This window comes from Curcuma longa, unplaced genomic scaffold (assembly GCF_044706935.1).
Source record: "Curcuma longa cultivar G26 ecotype Majalengka, Jawa Barat unplaced genomic scaffold, ITB_CL_G26_1.1 contig_17155, whole genome shotgun sequence".
Lineage (NCBI taxonomy): Eukaryota > Viridiplantae > Streptophyta > Magnoliopsida > Zingiberales > Zingiberaceae > Curcuma > Curcuma longa.
Window position 1 is genome coordinate 15,480 of NW_027430532.1, and position 14,677 is coordinate 30,156.

Consider the following 14,677-nt stretch of genomic DNA (forward strand, 5'->3'; position numbering starts at 1 on the left):
AACCAAACAAGGTTATCACGTTGATAACTTTGGACAGATGACCAAGGTTATCAACCCTGATAACCCCTCACCAACCAAATCATGTAACCCTTAACCTTGATATAAGGGTGTGTTTATTTAAGTTATCATGTATAACATTGATTATGTGATTATCAGGTAATCACATAACCAAATTAATTATAGGGTATAAAATATAACCTAATACTATTTGATTCCACTTATTTATTTGGAGAGAATAAAATATAATCAGTTTGACATTTACTATATTACCTTTGATTCAATTTATTTTTAAATTAAATTAAATTAAATTAATATTATTAATATTAATGATGATAATAAATTGATAATATATAAAATAAATAAATAAAATTTATTTATAATTTTTTAAAATTTAAAATAAATTTATATATATTTTAATAAAATAATTTATTAAAATAATTATTTTAATAAAACAATTCATTAATTTTATTTTTTAAAATTTAAAATAAATTATATATAATAAAATAAATTAAAATTTTATTTTAATAAAATAATTTATTAAATTAATAAAAATAATTCATTAATTTTATTTTTTAAAATTTAAAATTTTAAATTTATAAGTATTTAAATTAAAATTTATTGAATTAATTAACACAGTTTTAATTAATTTAATTTTAAAATAGAAGGGTAATCTTGAAAAAAAATTTATTAACCTCCATAATCATAGAAATTTTAGGCTGTCAAGGTAATCATATTTTTAGATTATAACCCATTTGCTGATGTTATATAGTATTGTATTACTTGAGAATTGGTCATAATCTAAATTAAATAAGATTATTATTGATAATCTTAAATAAAAATTAAAGTTATCAATGATAATTCTCAATTAAATGTCCCTTATAGATTTAAAAAAATAATTATATTTATCACCTGTATTTTTGATAACTTTCGTTTTAACTCTTCTTAAATAATTTTTTATTCAAATGCTTGATAATCTTTTAAATATACATAAAGGTTAAAATATAATTTCCAAAATTATAGGAGATAAAAAAATTATTCTCTATGAGTATTTATCATGACTTTATTGTTTATAAAAAAATAGGTTTTTAAAAAAATATTAATAGGCAAAAATTTAAAAAAAACATCCTAAATTATGTAAATCAGGATATTTTTTTAAAAAAATAAAAGAACATTTCAAGAATACATTGAAATACATTGAGTATAAAATATCTGATGGAACGATTCTATTTAATTTTTTTTATAAAGCACTTTTTAATAATTTACATAATTTTGGATTGTTACCTCTATTTGTTTGTAAAATGAAATTTGCTGAATTAAATAATGAGACATTATAAAAATATAAAAATAAAAGGGTTTTCAAGCAATATCCGCTATCGTATTTATGATAGGGTTTCCTAAAGACTTCCCTAAAAAGGATTATCGCTGTTGTATTTATGACAGGGCTAAAGATATCAAAGAAATACAAATGATTAGGATAGTAAATGAATTAAATATTTATGAATAAATTTTTGATATGAATAATCTTTTTAAATTAAATAAATAAATTTTAAATACATATATGTGTAATTTATTAATGTTCATGAACAATATTTGAGAATAATATTCGTAAGCAACATTCATGAATAATATTTGTGAATAACGTTCGAATAATGTTCACGAACCTTGTTCATTAATAAAAATTTTATCAACATACTAAATAAATAAAAAAATTTTAAAATGAACAAATAAGTTTGAATTATCAAGCTCAATAAATAATCAAATAAGTAAAAATTTTAAACAATCAAACAAATAAAAATTTCAAATAATCAAATAAGTTTGAATTGAGAGCTTGATAACATCTAAACAAACCAAGCTCAAATCAAACTCGAACCAAGCTCAAGCTCATAAAAAATAAACCAAGTTAAGCTTAAATAATCATTTCAATGACTTATTCATTTTAAGCTTCGATTTAATTTAGCTCGATTACCTTATTAAATAAGTTTGAATACTTTAAAGTTTGACTCGACTTGAAGTCCGACAAATGGTAGAAAGATGATGATTTGTGTTTTTCAGGACAACCCGATCCTAGAGGTAATGGAGGCCTTACTCCTTCCTAATCCTTTAATCCTGATCAATTTATTAACTTTATTTGTCCATTAAAGCCATAGCAATTAAACCTTCGAAGTATAACTTTCGAGTACATGTTTACACAACTCAATTTGACCTACATTTTTAAGGTTTTAGTTTGAACTAAACAAGTTTAATCATACACAAGTCAATTTCTACCTATCTTATTTATAAATATAATAATATTTAATTATGATAATAATTAATCTAGTCAAATTAAAAATATATAATCTAATATATAAGTTATAAATATATCATGTAATAATATATCTATTATAATATAAAATAATATAGATTTCATTATATTTTTATATAATTAAAATAATTTTATTTAAAAAATATTTATTTTTTAATGGAACTAAACAATGGAATTTTGTTTGATTATGTCACATGAGTCATCTATAACTCATCTAATTCATTTAATTAAATTAGATGTAAATAAGTAAACTCACTTATAAACAATTTGTGTGTGATTTAAAAAACCTTAAATATTCACTCTCATTCTTTTTTTCATCCGAACTTGATCGGCATCAATGGATTTATATTTTTTTAAATTAAAAATTAAAATTAATTTTAAAAAATAATTTTTTATATAAAATTTAGTTTTTTAAGATATAAAATTACTAATTAAATTTTTATATTTAAGCTTTTATAATGTTTTTTTCAATTGATAAAATTATTAAATTATTAAATCTTTCTTGAAATATTCAATATTGAATGCAAATAAAATTTTATTTTTTTTAAAAAAAATCTATTGAACCTAATCTAACCGTTATTGTCAATAATATTATTCTATAAATTATTCATGAAAAATAAATTATTTATTTTTTAAATTCAGACTATCATCTACATGGATATAATAAAAAATATTAATTTTTATTTTGATTAATTCAAATGAGCACTTCGATAAATAATCTATCCAAATTGTTTTAACAAAAATTATGTAAGAGATTCTTCCGGTCAATAACCGACGACAGTCAACCCACTAGCTAAGGAAATACCACCTTAACCTTGGTGGACCCCGGTGAGATGAGGGCCTGCAAGATCACACAGAAACAAACGGATTACTGGGTGCCGGGAAGTCCCGGCAAGCCCCTCCGACGCTTAAGTCAGTATTCCGTGGAAGGAAAAATGAAAATGTAGAAGAAGAAGAAAAGTTTAGAAAATCAAACCAGCCCTCTAAGAAGGGGAAGAAGAAGAGTTTCCTCTCCGAAGAAGAGGTGAGAACCTGAAATGCATAGCCCGTCAAGAAGAAAAAGTGCCCTCCCCTGGAAGAAGAGGACCAAGAAGTAAAAGTAGCAGCCCTCCCTCCTCCCAGCAGAGAGCCGAAGCTCAGGAAGAAGAAGAAGAAGATCCTCTTCTCTTTGCTAGAGCTCTTCATTATGTAGACATACAAGGAGAGCAAATTTGACATCTGTCCTTTCCTCTTGCTTCCTTTTGTCATTATGTGGAGGAAAAAGGAGTTCAAGGACATCTTCTATGACAACTTCATAAATGCTCTTTATGAGCCTTGGGAACATGAGCCCCTTGGTCATGAATCCACAAAAGACAAAATATGGGGATTGACCCACTTGACCAGCACTGCCAAATCAGCTCTATGCTTGACCCCCCCTTGACTCTTGACTTTTACCTTAGAGAAAGAGCCACGTCATTTATGCACCGGCATCACAAGTCTCCCCTTTAAGTCTAGTCGAAGGAGGCGTAGTCCGACTGATTGGACTATGTTTAACGACTTAACCATCTCTTTCATCATACTGGTGCTGAGATGCTGAACTGCTGAGATAGTTGAAATGTTGAGGTGCTGAGACGAAGTGGCCGGGACGAGGTGGTCGAGATGGCCAAGAGACCTAGATGAGTGGCTGAATGGCCTGGATGAGTACCTGAGAGCCGGGATGAGTAACTGAGAGCTTAGATGAATAGTTGAGAGCCCGGATGAGTGGCTGAGAACTAGGGTAGCTGAGCCAGGGAAAGCTGCTGAGCTAAAAGAGCTACTGAGCCGTGTCGAACTGACGGAGTTGCTGAACTGACTGAGCTAATAAAGCTGCTGAGCTGACTGAGCTGCTGAGCTAATAGAGCTACTGAACTGACTAAGCTGCTGAGCTGCTGAGCTGACTGAGCTGCTGAGCTGTGTCGAACTGACGGAGTTGCTGAGCTGACTGAGCTGCTGAGCTAATAGAGCTGCTGAGCTGACTGAGCTAATGGAGTGGCAGAGTGCCTGAGTGACCGAGCTGCAGGGCTGACTGAACGAGGCCGAGGGGGCTATAGAGAGTCTGAGTAGCAAGGAAGCCATGCCTGTCAGAAGACTGTGACCATCAGCCAATCTATTGAGCGAGCTGTGAACGTCTGAGCCGGGAGAGAAAATCATGCCCGTCAGTGGGCTGCGACCATCAGCGACAATGCTGAGAGGGCCATGGAGGTCTGAGCTCTGAAACACTGCCTTGCCCGGTAGTGGGCTGCGGCCATCAGCGACACGCCTGAGCGGGCCGAGGAGTTCTGAAGTCACTAGCACGGGGCTAGGAATCCTTGCCTGTCGTAAGGCTGGACCATCAGCGACACGGCTGAGAGGGCCGAGGAGTTCTGAAGTCGCTAGCGCGGAGCTAGGAATCCTTGCCTGTCATAAGGCTGGACCATCAGCGACACGGCTGAGAGGGCCGAGGAGTTCTGAAGTCGCTAGCGCGGAGCTAGGAATCCTTGCCTGTCGTAAGGCTGGACCATCAGCGACACGGCTGAGAGGGCCAAGAAGTTCTAAAGTCGCTAGCGCGGGGCTAGGAATCCATGTCTGTCGTAAGGCTGCGACCATCAGTGCCGTGACTGAGAGGGTCATGGAGTTCTGAGCATTCTTGCCTGTTGTAAGGCTGAGTGAGGCCAGGGATAAGGTTGAGCGAAGTCAGGCCGGGGCTGAGCGAAGCCAGGACCAGGGATGAATGAAGCCTGGCCAGGGCTGAGTGATGCAGACCAGGGCTGAATGAAGCCTGGCCAGGGCTGAGTGATGCCAGACCAGGGCTGAATGAAGCCAAGGATAGGGCTGAGCGAAGCCAGGCCAGGGATGAGAGAAGTCAGGCCAGGGAGCGAAGGCAGACCAGGGCAGAGTGAAGCCAAGCCCGGGATGAAGGAAGCCAAGCAAGGGCAGAGCGAAGCCAGGACAGGGAGCGAAGTTAGGCCAGGGCAGAGTGAAACCAGGCCAAGGATGAGTGAAGCCGGGCCAAGGCAGAGCAAAATCAGGCCAGGGAGCGAAGCCAGGGAGCGAAGTCAGGCCAGGGCAGAGTAAGCCAGGCTAGAGATGAGTGAAGTCGGGCCAAGGCAGAGCGAAATCAGGCCAGGGAGCGAAGGCAGCGCAAAGTCAGGCCAGGGCAGAGTGAAGCCAGGCCAGGGATGAGTGAAGCCGGGCCAAGGCAGAGCGAAATCAGGCCAGGGAGTGAAGGCAGACCAGCGCAGAGTGAAGCCAAGCTCGGGATGAAGGAAGCCAAGCAAGGGCAGAGCGAAGCCAGGCCAGGGAGCGAGGCTAGGGAGCGAAGTCAGGCCAGGGCAGAGTGAAGCCAGGCCAGGGCAGAGCGAAATCAGGCCAGGGAGCAAAGACAGAGCAAAGTCAAGCCAGGGAGCGAAGGCAGACCAGGGCAGAGTGAAGCCAAGCCCGGGATGAAGGAAGCCAAGCAAGGGCTGAGCGAAGCCAGGCCAGGGAGCGAGGCCAGGGAGCGAAGTCAGGCCAGGGCAGAGTGAAGCCAGGCCAGGGATGAGTGAAGTCGGGCCAAGGAAGAGCGAAATCAGGCCAGGGAGTGAAGGCAGGCCAAGGCAGAGTGAAGCCAAGCCAGGGAGCGCAGCAGGCCAGGGAGCGCAGCCAGGCCAAGGAACGAAGCCAGGCCAAAGCAGAGTGAAGCCAAGCCCGAGATGAAGGAAGCTAAGCAAGGGCAGAGCGAAGCCAGGCTAGAGAGCGAGGTCAGGGAGTGAAGTCAGGCCAGGGCAGAGTGAAGCCAGGCCAAGGCAGAGCGAAATCAGGCCAGGGAGTGAAGGCAGGCCAGGGCAGAGTGAATCCAAGCCCGAAATGGGTGAAGCCAGGCCAGGGAGCGCAGCAGGCCAGGGAGCGCAGCCAGGCCAAAGCAGAGTGAAGCCAAGCCCGAGATGAAGGAAGCCAAGCAAGGGCAGAGCGAAGCCAGGCCAGGGAGCGAGGTCAGGGAGAGAAGTCATGCCAGGGCAGAGTGCAGCCAGGCCAAGGCAGAGCGAAATCAGGCCAGGGAGTGAAGGCAGGCCAGGGCAGAGTGAAGCCAAGCCCGGGATGGGTGAAGCCAGGCCAGGGAGCGTAGCAGGCTAGGGAGCGCAGCCAGGCCAAAGCAGAGTGAAGCCAAGCCCGAGATGAAGGAAGCCAAGCAAGGGCAGAGCGAAGCCAGGCTAGGGAGTGAGGCCAGGGAGAGAAGTCAGGCCAGGGCAGAGTGAAGCCAGGCTAGGGATGAGTGAAGTCGGGCCAAGGCAGAGCAAAATCAGGCCAGGGAGTGAAGACAGGCCAGGGCAGAGTGAAGCCAAGCCCGAGATGAGTGAAGCCGAGATGCTGGGAGCGGGCTGACGAGCAGATTCTGGGATAGGTCGAGGTGAGTAAGGGCAGAGCATTCCCGGAGCTCGGATGATGATAAGGTGGAGGTGAGTTCATTGTTGGAAAGCGAGAGAAAGGCGAGGTGACGGAGACAGCCGAGGGCGGAAGGGAAGGAGCCGGAGAGACCGAAGTTGGAGAGGTCGACGGTGGTGACAGCGGCGGGGCTGCAGGCGATACCTCTCCTGTCGCGGGGAGTCAAATCCGCCGGGTTCCAGCTGGACAGCGTTGTAGAAGTCCGAGAGGTAGCTCTTGGCTAAGAGAAGAGAACGAGCTTCTTGGTTGAGGGAGAGAGAAAGGTGTGGAATAGAGAAGACGAAGCTGAGCAAAGAAAGCAGGCAAGCATGCCTATTGCAGTCTTGCAGAAGCTGAACCAACAATTTTGGGCATTGGTTGTGTGCACTTTGATCATGGTGTTAAAAAGGAGAAGAGGAGGGGGATTTACTGAAACTGTAGGTTGCTGGAGGATTTTAAGTCCATTCCTTTTTCTCAATGCTTGCACTGCAACTTTGATTTGACAAGATGAAATGAGCATGGGAGAAGGAAAAGTTTATGTTTCCCAAGATAACTTTTGGCAGGTTCTTAGATTTACTGACGGGTTCTTAGATTTACTGAGTATGGATCCAAGGGATTGATCATGTCAGAGCAGGCCATATGCCTTTGGTAAGGGTCCGCCTAGAAGTTTCATACCTCTGTCTTTCGTGGGCGATTCTGTTCTCCCAACAATTCGCTTGCAACGTGGTGATGAAGCGATTTTTATTAAAGCATGATTTGCAAGTCAGATAGAGGTTTGGACGAGTAGGCAAGTAAGAGGCCGAGTAGTAAGATCAAGTAAGATAGAGTAGGTCGAGTAAGAGGCCGAGTAAGCCGGGTAGTAAGGTCAAGGAAGGCCAAGTAGTAAGGCCGACGAAGGCAGAGTAGGCTGAGTATCAAGGCCGAGGAACGCCGAGTAAGAGGCCGAGTAAGCCAAGTAGTAAGAGGCCGAGTAGGCTGAGTAGTAAGGCCGAAGAAGGCCGAGCAAGAGGCCGAGTAAGCCGAGCGATAAGAGGCCGAGTAGGCTGAGTAAGACTGAGTGAGGTCGAGTAAGCCGAGTGGGGCCGAGTGAGGTTGAGTAAGACCGAGTGAGGTCGAGTAAGCCGAGTGAGGCCGAGTAAGGCCAAGTGAGGCCGAGTGGGGCCGAGTAAGCTGAGTGAGGCCGAAGAAGGCCGAGTAAGTTGAGTGAGGCTGAGTAAGACCGAGTGAGGTCGAGTAAGCCGAAGTCCGAATAAGGCCGAGTGAGGCCGAGTGGGGCCGAGTGAGACCGAGTGAGGTCGAGTAAGCCGAGTGAGGCCGAGTGGGGCCGAGTGGGGCCGAGTAAGACCGAGTGAGGTCGAGTAAGCCGAGTGGGGCCGAGTAAGCCGAGTGAGGCCGAGTAAGCCGAGTGAGGTCGAATAATCCGAGTGGGGCCGAGTAAGCCGAGTGAGGCCGAGTTAGCCGAGTGAGGCCGAGTAAGCCGAGTGAGGCCGAGTGGGGCCGAGTAAGCCGAATAAGGCCGAGTGAGGCCGAGTGGGGCCGAGTAAGTCGAGTGAGGCCGAGTAAGCTGAGTGAGGCCGAGTAAGGCCAAGTGAGGCCGAGTGGGGCCAAGTAAACCGAATAAGGCCGAGTGAGGCCGAGTGGGGCCGAGTAAGCCGAGTGAGGCTGAATGAGGCCGAATCCAATGGGACTAAATCCGATTAAGGTTGAGGCCGAGACCTAGAGGATGAGTAGCTGAGTGATCGAGAAACAAGGCTGTTGAGAAAATTGAATCTGTTGGGAGGCAAAGTTGCTGGCCCGAAATTAGGAATCCAACCCGGTCGTAAGACGGAGCCATTAGCGAGGGGCTAAGGAGGTTAGACCATCAGAAACCGGATTGCTAGCACGGAGCAACAGGCAAACAAATGGGAGAGAGAGATATAAAACAATAATATTAGGATTAAATGAAAAATGACCTCAAATAGATGACGATCCAAGATTCTTAGAGCTCCTCCCGTTGGTAGTGAACTAGGTAGTATGATTCGTCTCTTGTTCAAGTAGATGGCGTTCCAAAGCTTTTCGAGCCTCTGGCGCGGTAGTCGACTGGGTGGTAAGATTTGTTGACGAGTTGTCGCAGACAAGATATAATAAGAGCATGAAAGTGCTCGGAACAATTCTATTGGTCCCTTTCGCTGACGGGATCGCGGTTGTCGGTAGTACGCATAGTGGTGACCATCGTGTCGCTCAACTCAGAGTTCCCACAGACGACACCAATTTGTTCCGGCCAAAAACCGACGACAGTCAACCCACTAGCTAAGGAAATGCCACCTCAACCTTGGTGGACCCCGGTGAGACGAGGGCCTGCAAGATCACACAGAAACAAACGGATTACTGGGTGCCGGGAAGTCCCGGCAAGCCCCTCCGACGCTCAAGTCAGTATTCCGTGGAAGGAAAAATGAAAATGTAGAAGAAGAAGAAGACTTTAGAAAATCAAACCAGCCCTCCAAGAAGGAGAAGAAGAAGAGTTTCCTCTCCGAAGAAGAGGTGAGAACCTGAAATGCATAGCCCGTCCAGAAGAAGAAGTGCCCTCCCCTGGAAGAAGAGGAAGAAGAAGAAAAAGTAGCAGCCCTCCCTCCTCCCAGACAGAGAGCCAAAGCTCAGGAAGAAGAAGAAGAAGAAGATCCTCTCCTCTTTGCTAGAGCTCTTCATTATGTAGACATACAAGGAGACCAAATCTGACATCTGTCCTTTCCTCTTGCTTCCTTTTGTCATTATGTGCAGGAAGGAGTTCAAGGACATCTTCTATGACAACTTCATAAATGCTCTTTATGAGCCTTGGGAACATGAGCCCCTTGGTCATGAATCCACAAGAGACAAAATATGGGGATTGACCCACTTGACCAGCACTGCCAAATCAGCCCTATGCTTGACCCCCCCCTTGACTCTTGACTTTTACCTTAGAGAAAGAGTCATGTCATTTATGCACCGACATCATAGATTATTGTCGGGCATTAAAAAATAATCTCTAAGTATCATATTAAATATTATTAATTAATAAAAATATATGAAAACCGATTAATGTGCAAAATCTAAAATTTTCATTTAAAAAATATGAAGAATCGAGTAAAATATTAAAATTAATGGAATCAATGTATCTTCATAATAGTACGATATTGTCCATTTTGAAATTAATTAAATTTTCATAATTTTATTTTTAAATTTTATCCAAAAAAGTCTCATACCAATAAAAAATATTTTATATTTTATAAATTCATAATCTTCTTCATTTATTTTTAATATGAGACTTCAATTGTAATCCCCAACAGAAAAGAGCATGGAGCACCGACAAAAGAGGAGAAGGATATGAAATCATCAACAGCTATGAGAGTATACATTTTAGAGAGATTAATGAAGAAAAGGAAAGAATTGATTAAGTTTTAAAAAAATAATATCTATATAACAAATAAAATTAAAATAGTTTAAATAAAAATAGATATTTTGTCATATCCCGGGAGACCGTCCGAAAAATTTTGACAACATCTTCCCTGTAACAATGACTTTCTCTAAATACATACAAAGATACACAACCACATGCGGCTGGAATAAGGACTACACGTCCAACAATACAGCACAACACACACATGCAAGATAAATATAAGACCTACATAGCCACAGTTACTAACTCACGCATGCAATGTCAAATCTGTAACAACATATAAAAAAATTCATGTAGCGAAAACATCGTAAATCCGATAAAACAAATAACCACACATACAAGACTAACGCAATTACAGTCCATGCCCACACTACAAGTCCTAAAATGAAATACAACTATAACCATAACCAAATGAAAATCCAACAAACCAACATATACGAATACCCTCTGATGTGAGATGGAATCCAGCCGACTGAATCTCCAAGCTCCAAATAAACCTATTTGCTATCTGAGGAGAAAATAAAACAACCCCAGGGTCTGGATAGTGAGCATTAGATACTCAGTGGGTACATGAATGAAGTGCATGTAAGGGTAAACAACAGGAATAATAACTTTGTGTGTTTCCCCCAACTCGACCTGACTGAAGGAATGAGGCCGAGAGGACTATAGAGAGGCCGAATGCTCGAGAGACTGAGCTGAGCTAAAAGAGCTGCTGAGCTGACTGAAGGAATGAGGCCAAGAGGACTGTAGAGAGGTCGAATGCTCGAGAGACTGAGCTGAGCTAAGAGAGCTGCTGAGCTGACTGAAGGAATGAGGTCGAGAGGACTGTAGAGAGGCCGAATGCTCGGGAGACTGAGCTGAGCTAAGAGAGTTGCTGAGCTGGCTGAGCGGCTGAGCTAAGAGAGCTGCTGAGCTGTTGAGCTAAGAGAGCTGCTGAGCTGGCTGAACGGCTGAGCTAATAAAGCTGCTGAGCTGCTGAGCTAAGAGAGCTGATGAGCTGACTGAAGGAATGAGGCCGAGAGGACTGTAGAGAGTTTGAATAGCCAGAAAATCATGCCTGTCGGAAGGCTGCGACCATCAGCGACGCGGCTGAGGGGGCCGAGGAGTTCTGAGGTCGCCAGCACAGGGCTAGGAATCTTTGCCTGTCGTAAGGCTGGACCATCAGCGACACAGCTGAGAGGACCGAGAAGTTCTAAAGTCGCTAGCGCGGGGCTATGAATCATTGCCTGTCGTAAGGCTGGACCATCAGCGACACGGCTAAGAGGGCCGAGGAGTTCTGAAGTCGCTAGCGCAGGGCTAGGAATCCTTGCCTGTCGTAAGGCTGGACCATCAGCGACACAGCTGAGAGGGCCGAGGAGTTCTGAAGTCGCTAGCGCGGGGCTAGAAATCCTTGCCTGTCGTAAGGCTGGACCATCAGCGACACGGCTGAGAGGGCCGAAGAGTTCTGAAGTCGCTAGCGCAGGGCTAGGAATCCTTGCCTGTCGTAAGGCTGGACCATCAGCGACACAGCTGAGAGGGCCGAGGAGTTCTGAAGTCGCTAGCATGGGGCTAGGAATCCTTGCCTGTCGTAAGGCTGGACCATCAACGACACGGCTGAGAAGGCCGAGGAGTTCTGAAGTCGCTAGCACAGGGTTAGGAATCCTTGCCTGTCGTAAGGCTGGACCATCAGCGACACAGCTGAGAGAGCCGAAGAGTTCTGAAGTCGCTAGCGCGGGGCTAGGAATCCTTGCTTGTCGTAAGGCTGGACCATCAGCGACACAGCTGAGAGAGCCGAGGAGTTCTGAAGTCGCTAGCGCGGGGCTAGGAATCCTTGCCTGTCGTAAGGCTGGACCATCAGCGACACGGCTGAGAGGGCCGAGGAGTTCTGAAGTCGCTAGCGCAGGGCTAGGAATGACGTGGCTCTTTCTGTGGGTTTCCTTGAGCGTGGATGTTGCAAGCAAGCCAGGAACCCTTGCGACTCTGAGCCAAGCCGCTGAATGAATGCAGCAGAGAGGGCTGATGCGAATCTTGCCTCTCCTGCAGGTCACTACGAGCCATAGTAACGAAGTCACCCCGAGGTCGGTTTTCGCCCTTGTCGACGGGGTCGCGGTTGTCGGTAGTACGCCTAGTGGTAACCATCGTGCCTTTAGCTCAGAGTTCCCACAGACGGCGCCAGTTTGTTCTAGCCAAAAACCGACGACAGTCAATCCACTAGCCAAGGAAATGCCACCTCAACCTTGGTAGACCCCAGTGAGACAAGGGCCTGCAAGATCACAAAGAAACAAATGGATTATTGGGTGCCGGGAAGTCCCGGCAAGCCCCTCCGACGCTCAAGTCAGTATTCCGTGGAAGGAAATATGAAGATGTAGAAGAAGAAGAAGAGTTTAGAAAATCAAACCAGCCCTCCAAGAGGGAGAAGAAGAAGAGCTTCCTCTCCGAAGAAGAGGTCAGCATCTGAAATGCATAGCCCGTCGAGAAGAAGAAGTGCCCTCTCTTGGAAGAAGAGGACGAAGACCCAAAAAGTAGCAGTCCTCCCTCCTGCCAGAAGAGGTCGAGGCTGAGGAAGAAGAAGAAGACCTCTCTCTTGGGAGAAGAGACCGAAGCCCCCAAGAGCCGTCATCCCCCTTCGGAAGAAGAAGAAGAAGAAGTCCTTTTTCTTTTTTCTAGAGCTTTTCATAATGTAGACGTATGAGGAGACCAGATCTGACATATGTCATTTCCTTCTGCTTCCTTTTGGCATTATGTGCAGGAAAAAGGAGTCTAAGGACCTTCTCTATGACAACTTCATAAATGCTCTTTATGGGCCTTGGGAACATGAGCAGCTTGTTGAATTCACAAAAGATAAATAATGATCATAGTCCACTTGACTAGCATTACCAAATCTGCCCTATGCTTGACTCCCCCTTGACCCTTGACTTTTATCTTATAGAAAGAGTCACGTCATTTATACACCGGCATCAATCACAATTAAGAGTGAAGATAATATTGTTGATATTTTTACAAAATCACTTCCGAAGGATGCATTCGAAGATCTGCGATCAAAACTTGGATTAGTTCTGAGAACATCACTTTGAAGGGGAGTGTTGAATTATAAAGTGATGTTCCTAGAAGACTGAGTTAATCTAGTCTACTACATGTTTTCGAGAAATATTTTTGGATTCGTATTTTTTAGTTAAGATTTAAATATTTTATTTTATAATTTAAAATTTAATCATTGATAATTTTATTTGAGTCTTTTGGTATTTAGAACATATCTTGTGTGATCCTAATTTATAGGATCTGGTGTCTTGCATGATCCTATTTTATAGGATCTGTGATTTAATGATAAGTTGAAGAATTTTGATGTAGAGTGCTCCTTCTTTCTCCTTCTTTCTCATTATAGGATCCAACAGTGGTATTCTTGATGAGTTTTATTCTTTTGATGTGATCTTAAGCAATATGAAATTGGATTTCATTATCGAGTTGTGATAGAATCTGTGTGAACTTGTGTTTGAGCTTCTCGGATCACGATATTATGGAAAGATCACAAAGAAACTAGGAAATTAAAACACTGAAATTTAAGGTGCAGCAACATAAACAAGCTTGGATCGGAGGAAGCAAGACAAGAGTTTTGGGGATGGCAATTGGCAAAACTAGTAGTTTAAGTGTTACTTTATCGTAAGCTCTCTCGTCGCTGTGAGTTTGGTCTCTTCTCAGATTTCTTCCATGCCTCCTGCCAAGTGCCAAGGACAAAGATCGATGAGCATTGTTTCTTAAGAACAGAGCAAGCTCAGATTGGTGCAGGGAGAGGTGAGATTGTGTACCAGAATCCCTCGGCTCACTGCAGCGGAAGCATTCTGTTCTGCTCGCAAAGTTGTGTTCGTTGCAGCTGAAAATTAATGGCAGTAAAGTAGGGAAGGGCATTGCCGGCAGTACTGGCACCGAAGAAGAAGAATTCTTCATACCTGTTGCAAATCCAGTCGCCGGACTTCCACCCAGCGCGGCCGCCACCGGTTGCTCCGAAGCCGTATCCCCGGGAGCGTGGCATGTCGCCGTCGGGCCTGCCGCCGCCGCCGCTTCTGGCGGCGGAGTCCTCCTTGGGAGCGGTGCACTTGAAGCAGCTGGAGCGGCTGGCGAAGTTGTGGGCGCCACAAGAGCAGTACCAATCGCCGGGGCGGACGTCGGATCCGGCGAACCCGAAGGACGACCCACCTCCACCGAAACTGGAGTGGTCGGAGCGCTCGCTGCTTGGCCGCGGATCGCCGCAGCGCTGGCACGAGTCGCGCCGGCTGAAGTTGAGGTACTGGCACGACCTGCAAGTCCAGTCTCCGGGCTTCCTGTTCATCTTCTCAAATCCGGCCGGCCAACCCTGCAAAAACCATGCCACTCCACACGTCGATCGCGTCTTTCTCTCATTAATTTCTTTCCAAAAATTCGTTTTTGATCATCTAGATGCAAAATATGCATGTTCATGCAGATGGAACAAAGATCAAAGTATGTTTTTGATCAGAAATTTTCACTTACCCTAAATAAGCAGAGGCTGCTGTTGGCTTGGTGAAGTTCATGAGGAGCTTGGGGTAGCTTTTATACATGCCTTCATGGACCTC

General features: G+C 43.9%; 1 protein-coding gene across 1 annotated transcript; it reads right to left on the bottom strand.

Annotated features, from left to right (window-relative positions):
- Positions 1-13,623: 13,623 nt before the first annotated feature.
- LOC141816540 (RNA-binding protein involved in heterochromatin assembly dri1-like) lies at positions 13,624-14,674 on the bottom strand. The gene is made up of 4 exons (XM_074704301.1): positions 14,595-14,674; positions 14,036-14,439; positions 13,895-13,959; positions 13,624-13,803 (listed from the first exon to the last, which is right to left on the bottom strand). Exons 2-4 carry the CDS (start codon positions 14,413-14,415, stop codon positions 13,784-13,786), a joined length of 465 nt encoding a protein of 154 aa, XP_074560402.1. The 5' UTR covers positions 14,416-14,439; positions 14,595-14,674; the 3' UTR covers positions 13,624-13,783.
- Between the last annotated feature and the right edge of the window lie 3 nt (positions 14,675-14,677).